The 18,166-nt window shown below is 38.0% G+C and overlaps 1 protein-coding gene across 2 annotated transcripts in view; it reads left to right on the forward strand.

Moving 5' to 3' along the window:
* The window catches only part of impdh2 (IMP (inosine 5'-monophosphate) dehydrogenase 2), a 48,881-nt gene extending 39,777 nt beyond the window's left edge, over window positions 1–9,104 (forward strand). For both annotated transcript variants that reach the window (XM_061904856.1, XM_061904857.1), the window contains 3 exons: window positions 8,345–8,488; window positions 8,565–8,648; window positions 8,832–9,104. In XM_061904856.1, the coding sequence (XP_061760840.1) occupies window positions 8,345–8,488; window positions 8,565–8,648; window positions 8,832–8,853 (250 nt within the window). In that variant the 3' untranslated portion in view covers window positions 8,854–9,104. The remainder of the gene's footprint in view (window positions 1–8,344; window positions 8,489–8,564; window positions 8,649–8,831) is intronic.
* The last annotated feature ends 9,062 nt before the right edge of the window (window positions 9,105–18,166 follow it).

An 18,166-nucleotide genomic window follows, 5' to 3' on the forward strand; every position in this document is an offset into this window, starting at 1 on the left:
GCGTGCATTATTAAGTAAAACCTGTTATTTCTTTGTGATCATGTTCTGTTTAGTTATGTTCTGTTTTGTTTTTACATTGTTTTTAGTTTCTGTTTTTGCGCACCCTGGTTTGTTTTTGTTTCCATGACTACCAATCAGTTCACCTGTTTTCACGACTCACACACATGATTCGCTTGACCTCATGTACCCGTTGTCAATCACCCAGTCACCATTTAAGCCTGCAGTTGCCAGGCAGTCAGCCTGGCGACATCACCTTCTACTCACCCTCTATCATCTCCTACACACCTATGTTATCCATGCCGATGATCCATGCTTTTTCTCGGCCCAAGTAAGTTTTTCATGCCATAGTTTGTAAGTTGTATTTTATGTTCATAGTTCTCCAATTGTGCGAGTTTTAGTTTTCATAGCCAAGTTTTTAACCTCCACTGAGAGCGCCTTTTGTTTATACGCCTTTGTTTTTGTAATATTTTTGAGTTAAGATTAAAGATGTCATTACCTTCACGCCATGTCCGTTCCAATCGCTTTGCACCACGGGAAAACAAACCACACCATAGTCCAGGTCTTGACAAGACCAACATTTTTAGAGTATAATAAGTCTATTATTCTTTTTAATAACATTGTTATTTTAAATTTAACCAATAATAAATGTTATACTTCTTACCATTAATGCGACATCTTGGACAGGTGCAATAGAAAACGGATGGTTGGATTAAAATGCATGAGAATGTTTTATAATTTGAACGTTATTTTTAACACTGTGATTACCATCGTAATTATTAATTACTGATCGTGTTAAGCAATGTCAGCTAAGATTTATCTGAGAACCAGATGTAGTCATCAAAAGAGCCACATCTGGCTCCAGAGCCATAGGTTCCCTACCCCTGGTTCAGATGGTGATTCTGATCAGCCCCAAAACTTGTTCATTATCCCATTTCTGACATTTTCAGAAAGTTTCATCAAAATCCGCCCATAACATTTTAAGTTATTTATAGTAGAATGAAAAAAAACTCAGTGGAGCCTCTTGTCAATCATCTACCTTGTTTGTCTCCGTGGGTGGAGGTGGGTACGCCAGCACACACACACACACACACACACACACACACACACACACACACACACACAGAAGTTGAAGCTTCAAGTTTAGTTTATTGTTCTTCGGTCAACAAACAAACAGTTATACATACATAAAATAAAAAATGTTGCAGACTGAAAGGGTTTAGGCTGAAGTTGAAAACTTATTACGCCCAACACTATAAACAATATCAAGTACAAAATAAATATAAACTTCCGAAAATGTTGATATGTCCTTTGCACAACATATTGTGTATACACATTATACACAACATGAACGTAGTTCTATTATATACACAGTAAAGGCATGTGAAATATCCTTGCACACGTATTAAACCTTTGCACATCACACCCTGACTTATTTGGACGTTTTTTTTTCCTGTTTTCCTGTGTGTGGTGTTTTAATTCTTGTCTTCCGCGTTATTTTGGTGACTTCTCATGTTTCGCTGGTATTTTCCTGTAGCAGTTTCATGTCTTCCTTGAGCGCTATTCCCTGCATCTACTTGGTTTTAGCAATCAAAAATATTCAATATGTTGCTATCCTTCTTTGTGGGGACATTGTTGATTGTCATGTCATGTTCAAATGTACACCATCTTTCCTCAACACGCTGTAAGTCTTTGCTGTCGTCCAGCATTCTGTTTTTGTTTACTTTGTAGCCAGTTCAGTTTTTGTTTTGTTCCCTAAGCTTCAATGCCTTTTCTTACGGGCACTAACCTTTTTGTTTAGTTTTGGTTTTAGCATTAGGTAGCTTTTTACCTGCAACCTGCCTCCCACTGTCATCTGCAGATTGGATCACGACAAACCATGTTCCGACATCTACAAAGCAATTATCTACCTGATGATATTGAAGACCCACTGGGTCATTATTGTCACCGACGTCCCACTGGGTGTGAGTTTTCCTTGCCCTTATGTGGGCCTACCGAGGATGTCGTAGTGGTTTGTGCAGCCCTTTGAGACACTAGTGATTTAGGGCTATATAAGTAAACATTGATTGATTGATTGAAGAGTATTGATGAGTTTTATCTTGAGCCCTGGTGTGGGATCTGAGCCAAGGATGTTGTTACGGCTTGTGCAGCCCTTTGAGACACTCGTGATCTAGGGCTATATAAGTAAACACTGATTGATTGATTGATTGATATACTATATATACAAACAATTATACTTCCATTATTATTTATATCCCACGTTTAGTTTTAATTAACATTAATCACAATGTTGATTCAAGAGTGATGTATTTTTTCAAGACAATGGTCTTAAAGTGTTTTTTAAATAATATAATGTAAACGTAGGAGATATGATCTGGATCTTTTTGAGTTAGTTGCCAACTAACGACCACAATTGCCTCACTTTTGGCGAAGGTAATAATGCGCACACACACTTTATACAACATTTTGCTTTGTGCTGTAAATGGGGTAAAAGTAGCAAACATATGGACAAATACAACAACTGAAACTTGAAATCTTAACAGTTGATAGCATTAGGTTATGTTAAAATAGATGTTTTTTTATGGTTTACATCAGGACTTTTTGTGTAGTTTTTAACTAATTTATAGAACAGAGATGACGAATACAGTCCAGATTAATCATTGTTCAATAGGAAATGATAAGAATTTAATGAGTCAGTTCCAGAGTCACACGCTGGCCATTATCACAGCATAATTAACTGCAAGTGCCACGTTTAAATGGCAGTCTTGTTGCCCACGCAGGTGTAAAAAGAAGTTAGCCACTATAAAAACGTTATTAATAATAGCTAACGTGAGCAGCTAACATTAGTTGATCTCACTGCCTGGACTTTTTGGACATTATGTCTTAAAATATATAATACAATTACATTTCCTGTCCTCCTCACAGACTCTTGTTTTATGTGGAGATTTGCTGCATGCTTTGAAGAGTAAAAGTAACATAAAAAGTTGAGTTTGAGTTTACTTCGAACATGCAAGCATACAACATGATACATCACAGTTCCAATTCCTCTTTTCAACATGTTGGAAAAGGAGTAGGAAGAAGCAGAGTTTATTTAATCCCACCCCTTTTCTTTTACATAACAGTTGCTAAAACTTTTGTCCACTTCCCGTTCTCATTTTATTCACAATATACTGCATAAATAATTACATTAAAAATAAATAATAATTGGTGAAGTAAGTTATATTTCACTGCAATGAGGTGGCGACTTGTCCAGGGTGTACCCCGCCTTCCGCCCGATTGTAGCTGAGATAGGCGCCAGCGCTCCCCGCGACCCCAAAAGGGAATAAGCGGTAGAAAATGGATGGATGGAAGTTATATTTCATATGAGATTATTTTGAGAATGAATGAATGGATGAAAGTAGTATAAAAAAAAAAATTTGAATTCTTAACATCAAGTGGTTCTCAAATGGGGGTACTCGTACCCCTGGGGGTACTTGAAGGTATGACAAGGGGTACGTGAGATTTTTTTTAAATATTCTAAAAATAGCAACAATTCAACAATCCTTTATAAATATATTTATTGAATAACACTTCAACAAAATATGAATGTAAGTTCATAAACTGAAAAGAAATTGCAATATTCAGTGTTGACAGCTAGATTTTTTTGTGGACATGTTCCATAAATAATGTTTATTTTTCAAATATTATTTTTTTTGTGAAGAAGTGTTTAGAATTAATTTCATGAATCCAGATGGATCTCTATTACAATCCCCAAAGAGGGAACTTTAAGTTGATGATGTGTAGAAATCTTTATTTATAAATTAATCACTTGTGGCCCTGCGATGAAGTGGTGACTTGTCCAGGGTGTACACTACCTTCCGCTCAATTGTAGCTGAGAGAGCCTCCAGCGCGACCCCGAAGGGAATAAGCGGTAGAAAATGGATGGATGAATCACTTGTTTATTTTTCAACAAGTTTTTTAGATAATTTTATATCTTTTTTTCCAAATAGTTCAAGAAAGACCACTACAAATGAGCAATATTTTGCACCGTTATACAATTTAATAAATCAGAAACTGATGACATAGTGCTGTATTTTACTTCTTTATCTCTTTTTTCAACCTAAAATGCTTTGCTGTGATTAGGGGGTACTTGAATTTAAAAAAATTCACATGGGGTACATCACTGAAAAAAGGTTGAGAACCACTGAAGTATTACATTATTTTATGTAAAGATGCATCAAACATTGTATTGTCCCTACCTTGTAATGGGGACATTGTGGTTTAGGAACAAATGTGCTTTCACAATTCAAAATTTTGGGGGGAAATTAATATTCAATGGCAATATTTGACATTCATTCAACACAAAAAAATTTCTAAATGGCAAAAAATGTCCTTAAGACCTTTTTTAAGGCAGGGGTGTCAAGTTAAAATTAAAGTACCAATGATTGTCACACACACACACTAGGTGTGGTGAAATTTGTCCTCTGCATTCGACCCATCCCCTTGTTCACCCCCTGGGAAGTGAGGGGAGCAGTGGGCAGCAGCAGTTGCTGCGCCCGAGAATCATTTTTGGTGATTTAACCCCCAATTCCAACCCTCGATGCTGAGTGCCAAGCAGGGAGGTAATGGCTCCCATTTTTATAGTCTTTGGTATGACTCGGCCGGGGTTTGAACTCACAACTTACCGATCTCAGGGCCACTGAGTAAGTTCAAAGTCAGTGATCTATGGCCCCCTGGATGATATTTGATTAGTATTGGAAGCAGGCCACAGCTGTCTGCTGCTGTTTTTGCACGCAGCAATACTCCATCAGTGTTGGCGCTAGGAATTTTCAAAATGGGGTCCCAGGGACCCCATCAAGTCATAAAAACGTTGGAGTCCCACTTGTTTTGTAAGCGTTTTGAAAACATGATAAATGTATGCATTGTCCCAGGACTGGTCGATCTCGGAGGGTGTGTCAGTGGATCTCAAGCCAGGCATTAAAAAATCTACATAAAAATGAGCAATCATCAATCATACCAAGACTTCACTTTCGTCAGTTGTTTGACATTCTCGGCACCCGAGGATCTTGTGAGATGACGCTGGCTGCTGCGAGCTCATATTTAAGAAAAAAATCACTAACAGGGCGGACGCAGAGAAACACATTTTATTTCTAGAGACTCCGTACCTACTGTCAAAACTCTAAAGAGCGACTGCACAGTTCCTGTCTTCACCATAAAAGACCTGTTTCATCCTGCCTGTGCTAACAAAATAAGAGTCTCAGAAAGCTAGCGTGCACAAGCTAGCAAGCTACGGAGTTTGATGCCAATGTATTTCTCCCCCGCCCTCAGCGACCGCTTTCTCACTTGCTTGCCCACCCGCACAGTCACTGACGTCACTCACCTGTTGCCAGACATTAAAGGGCCACACACATATGCTACTCTCATAACAAAGTGTTTAAAAACCAGTATGCAAGTTGGACAAATGAGATGCCAAATCCAACCACTTTCATGTGGTATTGGACAGAAAGGAGGACTTTTTTTTCTCCTCCATTTGAAAATTCGGACATTATCAGCACCACTGTCTGATTCCAATCAATGCAAGTCATCAGAATCAGGTAATACACCAACTTATATTCTTGTCTTCATGAAAGAAAGGAATCTATGTGTGTTAAACATGCTTGTATTATCATTAAACACCATTAACTTGTTAAAAAAATGTCTCTTTCATAAATAAATAAATATAAATTATAAATAGGAATGAGGTAGATCTCCTCGACTTGGTCAATTGAAAAGTAGCTCGCCTGCAGAAAAAGTGTGAGCGCCCCTGCATTATCCTGTTATATCTCACACTCTATATTGTGTTTTGGAAAAAGGTAATAAACACAAAAGAAAACACACTTTTATGCATACTGTATGTAATGTATTCAGTTATATATATACCGTATTTTTCGGAGTATAAGTCGCACCTGCCAAAAATGCATAATAAAGAAGGAAAAAAACATATACGTCGCACTGGAGTATAATTCGCATTTTGGGGGGAAATTTATTTGATAAAACCCAACACCAAGAATAGACATTTGAAAGGCAATTTAAAATAAATAAAGAATAGTGAACAACAGGCTGAATAAGTGTACGTTATATGACTGAGAAGCTGCCTGGTATGTTAACGTAACATCGGTTGGGGACATCTCTACGCTGCTGATCCGACTCCGCTTGGGATGGTTTCCTGTGGACGGAACTCTCGCTGCTGTCTTGGATCCACTTTGAACTGAACTCTCGCGGCTGTGTTGAAGCCACTATGGATTGAACTTTCACAGTATCATCTTAGACCCGCTCGACATCCATTGCTTTCGGTCCCCTAGAGGGGGGGGGGGGTTGCCCACATCTGAGGTCCTCTCCAAGGTTTCTCATAGTCAGCATTGTCACTGGCGTCCCACTGGATGTGAATTCTCCCTGCCCACTGGGTGTGAGTTTTCCTTGCCCTTTTGTGGGTTCTTCCGAGGATGTTGTAGTCGTAATGATTTGTGCAGTCCTTTGAGACATTTGTGATTTGGGGCTATATAAATAAACATTGATTGATTGAACATATTATGGTAAGAGTCATTCAAATAACTATAACATATAGAACATGCTATACGTTTACCAAACAATCTGTCACTCCTAATTGCTAAATCCGATTTAATCTTATACGTCTAGTCTCTTACGTGAATGAGCTAGATAATATTATTTGATATTTTACGGTAATGTGTTAATAATTTCACACATAAGTCGCTCCGGAGTATAAGTCGCACCCCCGGCCAAACTATGAAAAAAACTGCGACTTGTAGTCCAAAAAATACGGTAAACATTTATTCACTTTCTTGTTTTCTTCATTTATCTAAACTTTACCGCTGCCGGTATTTTTTTCTATATTTTTATTGTAATATTTTCAGAATGTGTTTGTTCTATTTTTGGCCAAAGTAAGACAAAGAAAAACAATCTGAAGTTGTCTTTATTTTTTTTGTTTTAATGCCATGATTTTAATAATATAACTCCTCAGCCTTCCCGGTAGGGTTTATTCAGGTGTACTGGAGAGGAGGCTACGCCGGATAGTCCAACCTCGGATTCAGGAGGAACAGTGTGGTTTCCGTCCTGGTCGTGGAACTGTGGACCAGCTCTATACTCTCGGCAGGGTTCTTGAGGGTGCATGGGAGTTTGCCCAACATGTGCTTTGTGGACTTGGAGAAGGCATTGGACCGTGTCCCTCGGGAAGTCCTGTGGGGAGTGCTCAGAGAGTATGGGGTATCGGACTGTCTTATTGTGGCGGTCCACTCCCTGTATGATCAGTGTCAGAACTTGGTCCGCATTGCTGGCAGTAAGTCGAACACGTTTCCAGTGAGGGTTGGACTCCGCCAAGGCTGTCCTTTGTCACCATAACTTTTATGGACAGAATTTCTAGGCGCAGTCAAGGCGTTAAGGGGATCTGGTTTGGTGGGTGCAGGATTAGGTCTCTGCTTTTTGCAGATGATGTGGTCCTGATGGCTTCATCTGACCGGGATCTTCAGCTCTCACTGGATCGGTTCGCAGCCGAGTATGAAGCGACCGGAATGAGAATCAGCACCTCCAAGTCCGAGTCCATGGTTCTCGCCCGGAAAAGGGTGGAATGCCATCTCCGGGTTGGGGAGGAGACCCTGTCCCAAATGGAAGAGTTCAAGTACCTAGGAGTCTTGTTCACGAGTGGGGGAAGAGTGGATCGATAGATCGACAAGCGGATCGGTGCGGCGTCTTCAGTAATGCGGACTCTGTATAAATCCGTTGTGGTGAAGAAGGAGCTGAGCCGGAAGGCCAAGCTCTCGATTTACCGGTGTGGCGGATCTCTCCCTTAGAGATAGGGTGAGAAGCTCTGTCATCCGGGAGGAACTCAAAGTAAAGCCGCTGCTCCTCCACATGGAGAGGAGCCAGATGAGGTGGTTCGGGCATCTGGTCAGGATGCCACCCGAACGTCTCCGTAGGGAGGTGTTTAGGGCACGTCCAACCGGTAGGAGACCCAGGACACGTTGGGAAGACTATGTCTCCCGGCTGGCCTGGGAACGCCTCGGGATCCTCCGGGAAGACCTGGACGAAGTGGCTGGGGAAAGGGAAGTCTGGGTTTCCCTGCTTAGGCTGTTGCCCCCGCGACCCGACCTCGGATAAGCGGAAGAAGATGGATGGATGGATTTTAATAGCCCGGCCTGCGTGTGCACAGATTTTCCTCCATGCGGTCCCTGAGCTAAAATGAGTTTGACAACCCTGTTTTAAGGGCTCCAAATTATGATGGTTTCAATTGTAAAGGTGCCAACTAGATGTCAGTAACGTGCATAAATAAATTCTCTGATGTGTGTACTCACTGTGCCGCGGTCCTTGTGTGCAGTGAGAGCGACAAGATCAAAGTCGCCCAGGGTGTTTCAGGAGCCGTGCAGGACAAGGGCTCCATCCACAAGTTTGTCCCTTACCTGCTGGCCGGCACTCAGCACTCGTGCCAGGACATCGGCACCAAAAGTCTGACCCAGCTCAGGTACTCGCCAACACCACGGCCAGGACCCACTCTGTCATTGCTCTCCCTGTCTTGATGGTACGTGTGTTTGCTACAGAGCCATGATGTACAGCGGAGATCTGAAGTTTGAGAAGAGAACATCGTCCGCACAAATGGAGGGCGGCGTCCACAGTCTGCACAGGTGAGCACACGCACCTTCACTGTGATGACATCACGTCAGACTCTTCATCCCACAACCGCTGGAATGAACACACTTAAGCAACGTGGAGTCTCATCACGAGGGTTCCCGTTCTTTCATTTGTTTTCCTTTTAGACTTCCTCTTTAATCGACAGGACCTTGTTTTTTTTTGTCTTTCTTTTACAGTTATGAGAAACGTCTGTTTTGAAGATGGAGGGTTCTTCCCATTAAAACCCACATCAAACAGGACCCTTTTTAATCACACACACACACACACACACACACACACACACAAGTGTGACCTCAAAGAGTTTGTATCCATGAAGTCTTCCAGCATCTTCTTATAATAATGTTCACAAAAAGCATTTATCAGTCGCTGCACATCTGACTGTTCTCTTAATGCCTTCCATCCTCTGTGATCATTTTTTAAAGAATTAAATGTAACTTTTTTCAACATAATCTTGTCAAGCACCTTGTTCCTCCCCAGGACTGCATGGTTACATGTATGCTGCTTTAAAGAGCAGAGATTTATTCGGATGGTGTCACAACAAGTGCTTTATATCAGGTAAATTTATGATTAAAATGTAGTTTGTGGCGGGATAAGTCATTCGTCAAATTTGTTGGATTGGCCAATCTTAAATCACAATTATGGAAAAAGGCTTTTTGCGTTGTTTCAATTTTGAATTCTTCAAAAAAAAAAAGGATCAGTAATCTAAAAAATTGTGAATATTTATTTACATTACTTAGAGATTTTATTTTATTTTGTTCATGACAATTTTTGCAATGTTTTGCAAAGATAAAACTATTTCTTAAAAGTAAGAAAATTAATTTCCTTGAGTCATGAGACAAAAAAAAAATTTAATAAGACAGGGGTCCCCAAACTACGGCCTGCCAGCATCCAAAATCCGGCCCACGGGTAGTGCCGGCTTGAAAAAAATTAACTCTTATCTTACTGATAGGATGCAGTGTGTCTTCCATAACAATGTGACCTCGGACTACGTTAAGGTAACGTGTGGAGTTCCCCAGGGTTCGGTCCTTGGCCCTGCACTCTTCAGCATCTACAGGCTGCCGCTAGGTGACATCATACGCAAATACGGTATTAGCTTTCACTGTTATGCTGATGACACCCAACTCTACATGCCCCTAAAGCTGACCAACACGCCGGATTGTAGTCAGCTGGAGGCGTGTCTTAATGAAATTAAACAATGAATGTCCGCTAACTTTTTGCAACTCAACGCCAAAAAAACGGAAATGCTGATTATCGGTCCTGCTAGACACCGACCTCTATTTAATAATACAACTCTAACATTTGACAACCAAACAATTAAACAAGGCGACACGGTAAAGAATCTGGGTATTATCTTCGACCCAACTCTCTCCTTTGAGGCACACATTAAAAGCGTTACTAAAACGGCCTTCTTTCATCTCCGTAATATCGCTAAAATTCGCTCCATTCTGTCCACTAAAGACTCTGAGATAATTATCCATGCGTTTGTTACGTCTCGCCTCGACTACTGTAACGTATTATTTTCGGGTCTCCCCATGTCTAGCATTAAAAGATTACAGTTGGTACAAAATGCGGCTGCTAGACTTTTGACAAGAACAAGAAAGTTTGATCACATTACGCCTGTACTGTATATACCTTTTATATACATATATACATACATATATACCTATACTGTATATACCTTTATATACATATATACATACATATATACCTATACTGTATATACCTTTATATACATATATACATACATATATACCTGTACTGTATATACCTTTATATACATATATACATACATATATACCTATACTGTATATACCTTTATATACATATATACATACATATATACCTATACTGTATATACCTTTATATACATATATACATGCATATATACCTATACTGTATATACCTTTATATACATATATACATGCATATATACCTATACTGTATATACCTTTATATACATATATACATACATATATACCTGTACTGGCTCACCTGCACTGGCTTCCTGTGCACTTAAGATGTGACTTTAAGGTTTTACTACTTACGTATAAAATACTACACGGTCTAGCTCCATCCTATCTTGCCGATTGTATTGTACCATATGTCCCGGCAAGAAATCTGCGTTCAAAGGACTCCGGCTTGTTAGTGATTCCCAAAGCCCAAAAAAAGTCTGCGGGCTATAGAGCTTTTTCCGTTCGGGCTCCAGTACTCTGGAATGCCCTCCCGGTAACAGTTTGAGATGCCACCTCAGTAGAAAAATTTAAGTCTCACCTTAAAACTCATTTGTATACTCTAGCCTTTAAATAGACTCCCTTTTTAGACCAGTTGATCTGCCGTTTCTTTTCTTTTTCTTCTATGTCCCACTCTCCCTTGTGGAGGGGGTCCGGTCCGATCCGGTGGCCATGTACTACTTGCCTGTGTATCGGCTGGGGACATCTCTGCGATGCTGATCCGCCTCCGCTTGGGATGGTTTCCTGCTGGCTCCGCTGTGAACGGGACTCTCGCTGCTGTGTTGGATCCGCTTTGGACTGGACTCTCGCGACTGTGTTGGATCCATTATGGATTGAACTTTTACAGTATCATGTTAGACCCGCTCGACATCCATTGCTTTCCTCCTCTCCAAGGTTCTCATAGTCATCATTGTCACCGACGTCCCACTGGGTGTGAGTTTTCCTTGCCCTTATGTGGGCCTACCGAGGATGTCGTAGTGGTTTGTGCAGCCCTTTGAGACACTAGTGATTTAGGGCTATATAAGTAAACATTGATTGATTGATTGATTGATATATATAATGTGTGTGTGTGTATGTATGTATGTATGTGTATGTATATATATGTATGTATGTGTATGTATGTATATATATGTGTGTATGATGAGGTGGCGACTTGTCCAGGATGTACCTTGCCTTCCGCCCGATTGTAGCTAAGATAGGCGCCAGCGACCCCAAAAGGGAATAAGCGGTAGGAAATGGATGGATGGATGTGTATATATGTGTATGTATGTATTTGTATATATATATATTTATGTGTGTGTATATGTATATGTGTATATATATGTATGTGTATATGTTTATGTATGTATATATGTATTTGTATATATATATATTTATGTGTGTATATATGTGTATATATATGTATGTGTATATGTTTATGTATGTATATATGTATTTGTATATATGTGTATCTATATATATATATATGTATGTATATATATATAGATGTACATGTGTGTGTATATATAAGTATATATATATGTGTGTATGTATATATATATATATATATATATATATGTTTATATGTATATGTATATATCTGCGATAGGCACCAGCGACCCCAAAATGGAATAAGCGGTAGAAAATGGATGGATGTGTATATATATGTGTGTGTGTATATATATATATATATATATGTGTGAATATGTATATGTGTGTGTATATATACATATATATATTATCTGTCCTTTCTCCCCCATCCATCAATCCATTTTCTACCGCTTGTTACTCTCAGGAGTGTCCTATCATATGTGGAGTAATTACGTACATACGTAACACATGCACGTGCATTAGCTTTAGGTGTTGTTAACTAATTATAGCAATTTGGATAGCTTACGTTATGAATGAATGTATGGGCTGTACGTGTATAGCGCTTTTCTACCTTCAAGGTACTCAAAGCACTTTGACACTACTTCCACATTTACCCATTCACACACACTGATGGAGGGAGCAGCCATGCAAGACGCTAATCAGGACCCATCAGGAGCAAGGGTGAAGTGTCTTGCTCAAGGACACAACGGACGTGACGAGGTTGGGAGAAGGTGGGGATTGAACCAGGAACCCTCAGGTTGCAGGCAGGTGGCCCAGGTCAAAAAGTTTGGGGACCTCTGAAATAGAATAATAAACTAAATATTTAAATAATGATAAGAATAGTACATTTAAATTATTTTTAAAAAGTCAACTCAAAATTTTTTGAAAAAAAAATATTTAAAAAGAATATGTCCAAAATTGAGGACTGTAAACGCTTGTATTACATTTACAATACAACATCCATCCATCCATTTCCTACCACTTATTCCCTTTCGGGGTCGTGGGGGGCGCTGGCGCCTATCTCAGCTACAATTGGGCAGAAGGCGGTGTACATCCTGGACAAGTCGCCACCTCATCACAGTTGTCCAATCTACAGGTTTTCTTTTTTTCTTCTTTTTAACCAAACTTGCTATTTCACGGATAAAAACTAAAACACCTAAAAGCAAAAGTTTTTTTTTTGTGTGGAATCAAAGATATGAGCCCCCACACAGATTGTGTGACCTTTTTGTGTTGAACATTTTGCAAGAAAAGTGTGAGCACACCAACAAATCCCTCCAGTTATGTTTTAATGTGTTTGTGTGCTTGAAATATGACGCTCATAACAACTACCTGTTCATCTCACCAGGTGAGACTGTCTGCTCACCTTTATAAACGTGGTCTCCAGGGAGGATCAGGTAGCACCGATGCACATCCTGGACTTTCCAGGCCACAAATGGGACAAACTTTGTGGGAATAGATCCGTCACACTCTGTTGGTCACACACCTGCCTTCCATCCTCCTCATCCATCATGTCATTGATCGTCACTGACAGCCAATCACAGCGCAGCAGATGGATGTGTTGCAACTGTCACATCAGGGAATATTTCCCCGACTTCTTTTTCTGAATCCAGGACACCTTTTGATATTTATTTCTTAAAGCATAGAAAGGCCTACTGAAATGAGATGTTCTTATTTAAATGGGGATAACAGGTCCATTCTATGTGTCATACTTGATCATTTCGCGATATTGCCATATTTTTGCTGAAAGGATTTAGTAGAGAACATCGACGATAAAGTTTGCAACTTTTGGTCGCTAATAAAAAAGCCTTGCCTGTACCGGAAGTAGCAGACGATGTGCGCGTGACGTCACGGGTTGTGGAGCTCCTCACATCTGAACATTGTTTACAATCATGGCCACCAGCAGCAAGAGCTATTAGGATCGAAAAAGCGACGATTTCCCTATTAATTTGAGCGAGGATGAAAGATTTGTGGATGAGGAAAGTTAGAGTGAAGCACTAAAAAAAAATGTTTAAAAAGGCCACAACTCCAGGCGACAGCAGTGCAAGCATTTCAGATGTAATTAGACACATTTACTAGGATACTTCTGTAAAATCCCTTATCTGCTTATTGTGTTAATAGTATTTTAGTGAGATTATAGTCATACCTGAAAGTCGGATGGCTGCGGTGAACACCTGTGTCTCTGAGAGAAGCCGAGGTGCCAAGATCACAGCTGCCTTTTTGAGCACTGAAGTCTCCGGTAAGAGCCGACTTAATATCACAATTTTCCCATCCAAAAACCTGCTGGTTGACGTAGAGAAACATGTTCGCTTGACCGCTCTGTGTTAAAGCTTTACAACAAAGAAACACCGGCTGTGTTTCGGTTGCTAAAGGCAGCTGCAATCCACCGCTTTCCACCAACAGCATTCTTCTTTGACGTCTCCATTATTCATTGAACAAATTGCAAAAGATTCAGCAACACAGATATCCAAATTACTGTGTAATTATGCGATGAAAAGAGACAACTTTTAGCCGTGTGTGGTGCCGGGAGAACATGTCCGCTCCAACCAATAACGTCACAAGCACGCATCATACGCGTCATCATTCTGTGACGTTTTCAACAAGAAACTCCGCGGAAATTTAAAATTTAGTAAACTAAAAAGGCCGTCTTGGCATGTGTTGCAATGTTAATATTTCATCATTGATATATAAACTATCAGACTGCGTGGTCGCTAGTAGTGGCTTTCAATCAATCAATCAATCAATGTTCATTTATATAGCCCTAAATCACTAGTGTCTCAAAGGGCTGCACAAACCACAACACAAACTACTACGACTTCAGTAGACCTTTAGAAGCAAGCAGGTGTGCTCGATTATTGGAAGACCTCATTTCCAGTCAAACTGCACTCTTACTTTTTTGTGTGTATTTGAAAGGAAACTGTTTTTAAAAATTGGGCGCACATTTTATTTTATGGTATTTCAAAATATAAGTATTGCACAAAAAAGAATCCTTTGGTTTTTTTTTTTTTTCTTTGTCATGAAAAAAGGAGGTTTTTGTGGTTGGTGCACTAATTGTAAGTGTATAGTGTGTTATTTATGTTGATTTAATTTAAAAAAAAAATATATATATATATATATTATTTTTTTAAATTTTTTTTTTTAAGTAAAAATTAATTTAAAAAAATTCTGCGGCCCGGTACCAATCGGCCCGGTGGTTATGTAATAAAATGTGGCATGTATGTGTTTTATACACACTATTTAAGAAAATAAATACATATTAAGTCTATATAATAAAATATGTTTTCAGCATAACTGATTGTACTTATAAAAAGATACAACATTCATTTATCATAATAAACCTGAAAAGACCTTTAGAAAATTGAAGGAACTATAACAGGTCGCCCGTAAGGACCAGATGAGTCGCCCGCTGGCCTGTTCTAAAAATAGCTCAAATAGCAGCACTTACCAGTGAGCTGCCTCTATTTTTTTAATTGTATTTATTTACTAGCAAGCTGGTCTCGCTTTGCTCGACATTTTTAATTCTAAGAGAGACAAAACTCAAATAGAATTTGAAAATCCAAGAAAATATTTTAAAGACTTGGTCTTCACTTGTTTAAATAAATTCATTTATTTTTTTACTTTGCTTCTTATAACTTTCAGAAAGATAATTTTAGAGAAAAAATACAACCTTAAAATTATTTTAAGATTTTTAAACACATATACCTTTTTACCTTTTAAATTCCTTCCACTTCTTTCCTGACAATTTAAATCAATGTTCAAGTATTTTTTTTTTTATTGTAAAGAAAAATTAATAAATTTTAATTTAATTCTTCATTTTAGCTTCTGTTTTTTTGACGAAGAATATTTGTGGAATATTTCCTCAAACTTATTATGATTAAAATTCAAAAAAATCATTCTGGCAAATCTAGAAAATCTGTAGAATCAAATTTAAATCTAATTTCAAAGTCTTTTGAATTTCTTTTAAAATTTTTGTTCTGGAAAATCTAGAAGAAATAATGATTTGTCTTTGTTAGAAATATAGCTTGGTCCAATTTGTTATATATTCTAACAAAATGCAGATTGGATTTTAACCTATTTAAAACATGTCATTAAAATTCTAAAATTAATCTTAATCAGGAAAAATTACTAATGATGTTCCATAAATTATTATTATTTATTTTTTTTCAAAAAGATTCGAATTAGCTAGTTTTTCTCTTCATTTTTTTCGGTTGAATTTTAAAAAGTCGAAATTTAAGATAATGGTCCCTAGTGTGTGAATGTTGTCTGTCTATCTGTGTTGGCCCTGTGATGAGGTGGCGACTTGTCCAGGGTGTACCCCGCCTTCCGCCCGATTGTAGCTGATATAGGCGCCCGCGACCCCAAAAGGGAATAAGCGGTAGAAAATGGATGGATGGATGTTTCAAAATTTAATTTTCATTTTTTAGTGTTTTCTCCTCTTTTAAACCGTTCAATTAAGTGTTTTTTTCATCATTTATTGTCTACAAAACACCTTCCGTAAAAGAAAAAAAAAAATGGACGACGGAACGACAGACAGAAATACCCTTTTTTTTTAATATATATATATAGATTTATTTATTAAAGCTAAATTGAGCAAATTGACTATTTCTGGCAATTTATTGAAGTGTGTATCAAACTGGTAGCCCTTCGCATTAATCAGTACCCAAGAAGTAGTTCTTGGTTTCAAAAAGGTTGGTGACTCCTGCACTTTACTATCTTTATACATGTTTAATATACAAAGATCAGTTTAAAAAAAAAAAGTTGCAATAAAAGTACTGGTCATAGTCCTGGCGGAAGTTGTACAAGGAACCAAAGGTGGAGTTTGATCATGTTGGAAGAAGTGAAAGTGAAAGGAATGTGGAGCTGCTATAAAGAGGAAGTTGCTGTGAAAGACGACAATGCATGAGGACGACGAGGAGGGGAGGCAGGAGAAAGAAGGAGAAGAAGAAGAAGGTGAGTAGGAGGACTCACTGCAATGTTGGTGAGACACACAACTTCTACACACAACTTTATCACCGACTTAATTTGTGTGTAATTGTGTTTAAGTGTGTGTGTGTTTAAGTGTGTGTGTGTGTTTCCACTGTGACATCTGACCTTTCAACTTTGCCCTCCCACTCAGCTGAGGTGACTTTATGTTACTAGAATACAACTTGTGTGTTGGTATGATGATACTTACGGAACATCTCTCACTGTCATACCTTTCCTCATCATGGCTGCTGACCTCACGCCACACTTTTACTTTCCTTTCTTCTCAACTGGTTTTTCAAGACGTGCCAGCGCCCAACGTAAGGAAAAAAAGTCCTACAATGTCCGTGGGGGACGTGTGACGCAGGTGAGTGGACAGAAAGATGTATTTACAACTCACTGGAGTCCCCGAATATGATTAATATATATATATATATATATATACATACATACATACATACATACTTACATATACATGTGTGTATCAATCAATGTTTACTTATATAGCCCTAAATCACTAGTGTCTCAAAGGGCTGCACAAACCAGTACGACATCCTCGGTAGGCCCACATGAGGGCAAGGAAAAACTCACACCCAGTGGGACGTTTGACAGTTATTGAAACAACTTGTGTGACATCATGCACAAAAGTGCACTTTATTTGTTTTAAACTATTGTAGTGGCGTCCTGTACAAAAAGTGCACTTTAATTTAGTGTTGTTTTGATATGTCATCTTAGTGACATCATGCACAAAAGTGCACTCATAGCTTGTTTTAAAATGTCTCTGACAATCTTGCACTTTTTGTTTTGAAATGACATGAATGTTTGTGCCACTGCTTAATAACTGTTTAACAAATATAATATATATATAATGTATATGTATATATACATTTGTATATATGTGTATATATATGTATATATGTGTGTGTACATGTTTATATTTGTGTGTCTTTATATATACACATATTCACATATATGTGTGTATATATATGTGTGTATATATATGCATATATATATATATAATATACGTATATATATATATATAATATACATATATACATACATACATACTTACATATAAATGTGTGTGTATATATGTATATGTATATATACATGTGTATATAGGTGTATATATGTGTGTGTATTTATATATACACACAAATATATTCACATATATCTGTATATATATATGCATATATATGTGTGTATATATATAATATATGCATATATATATATATAATATATGTGTATATATAATATATATATATATATATATACATACATACATACATATACATGTGTGTGTCTATATATGTATATGTATATATATGTGTGTGTATTTATATATACACACATATATATTCACATATATGTGTATATATATATATATATATATATATACACATATATATATATATATATATATATATACATACACATATGTGTGTGTGTGTGTATTGGAGATGCATGGATAG

Source organism: Nerophis ophidion, linkage group LG06 (genome assembly GCF_033978795.1).
Source record: "Nerophis ophidion isolate RoL-2023_Sa linkage group LG06, RoL_Noph_v1.0, whole genome shotgun sequence".
In the NCBI taxonomy this organism is placed as follows: domain Eukaryota; kingdom Metazoa; phylum Chordata; class Actinopteri; order Syngnathiformes; family Syngnathidae; genus Nerophis; species Nerophis ophidion.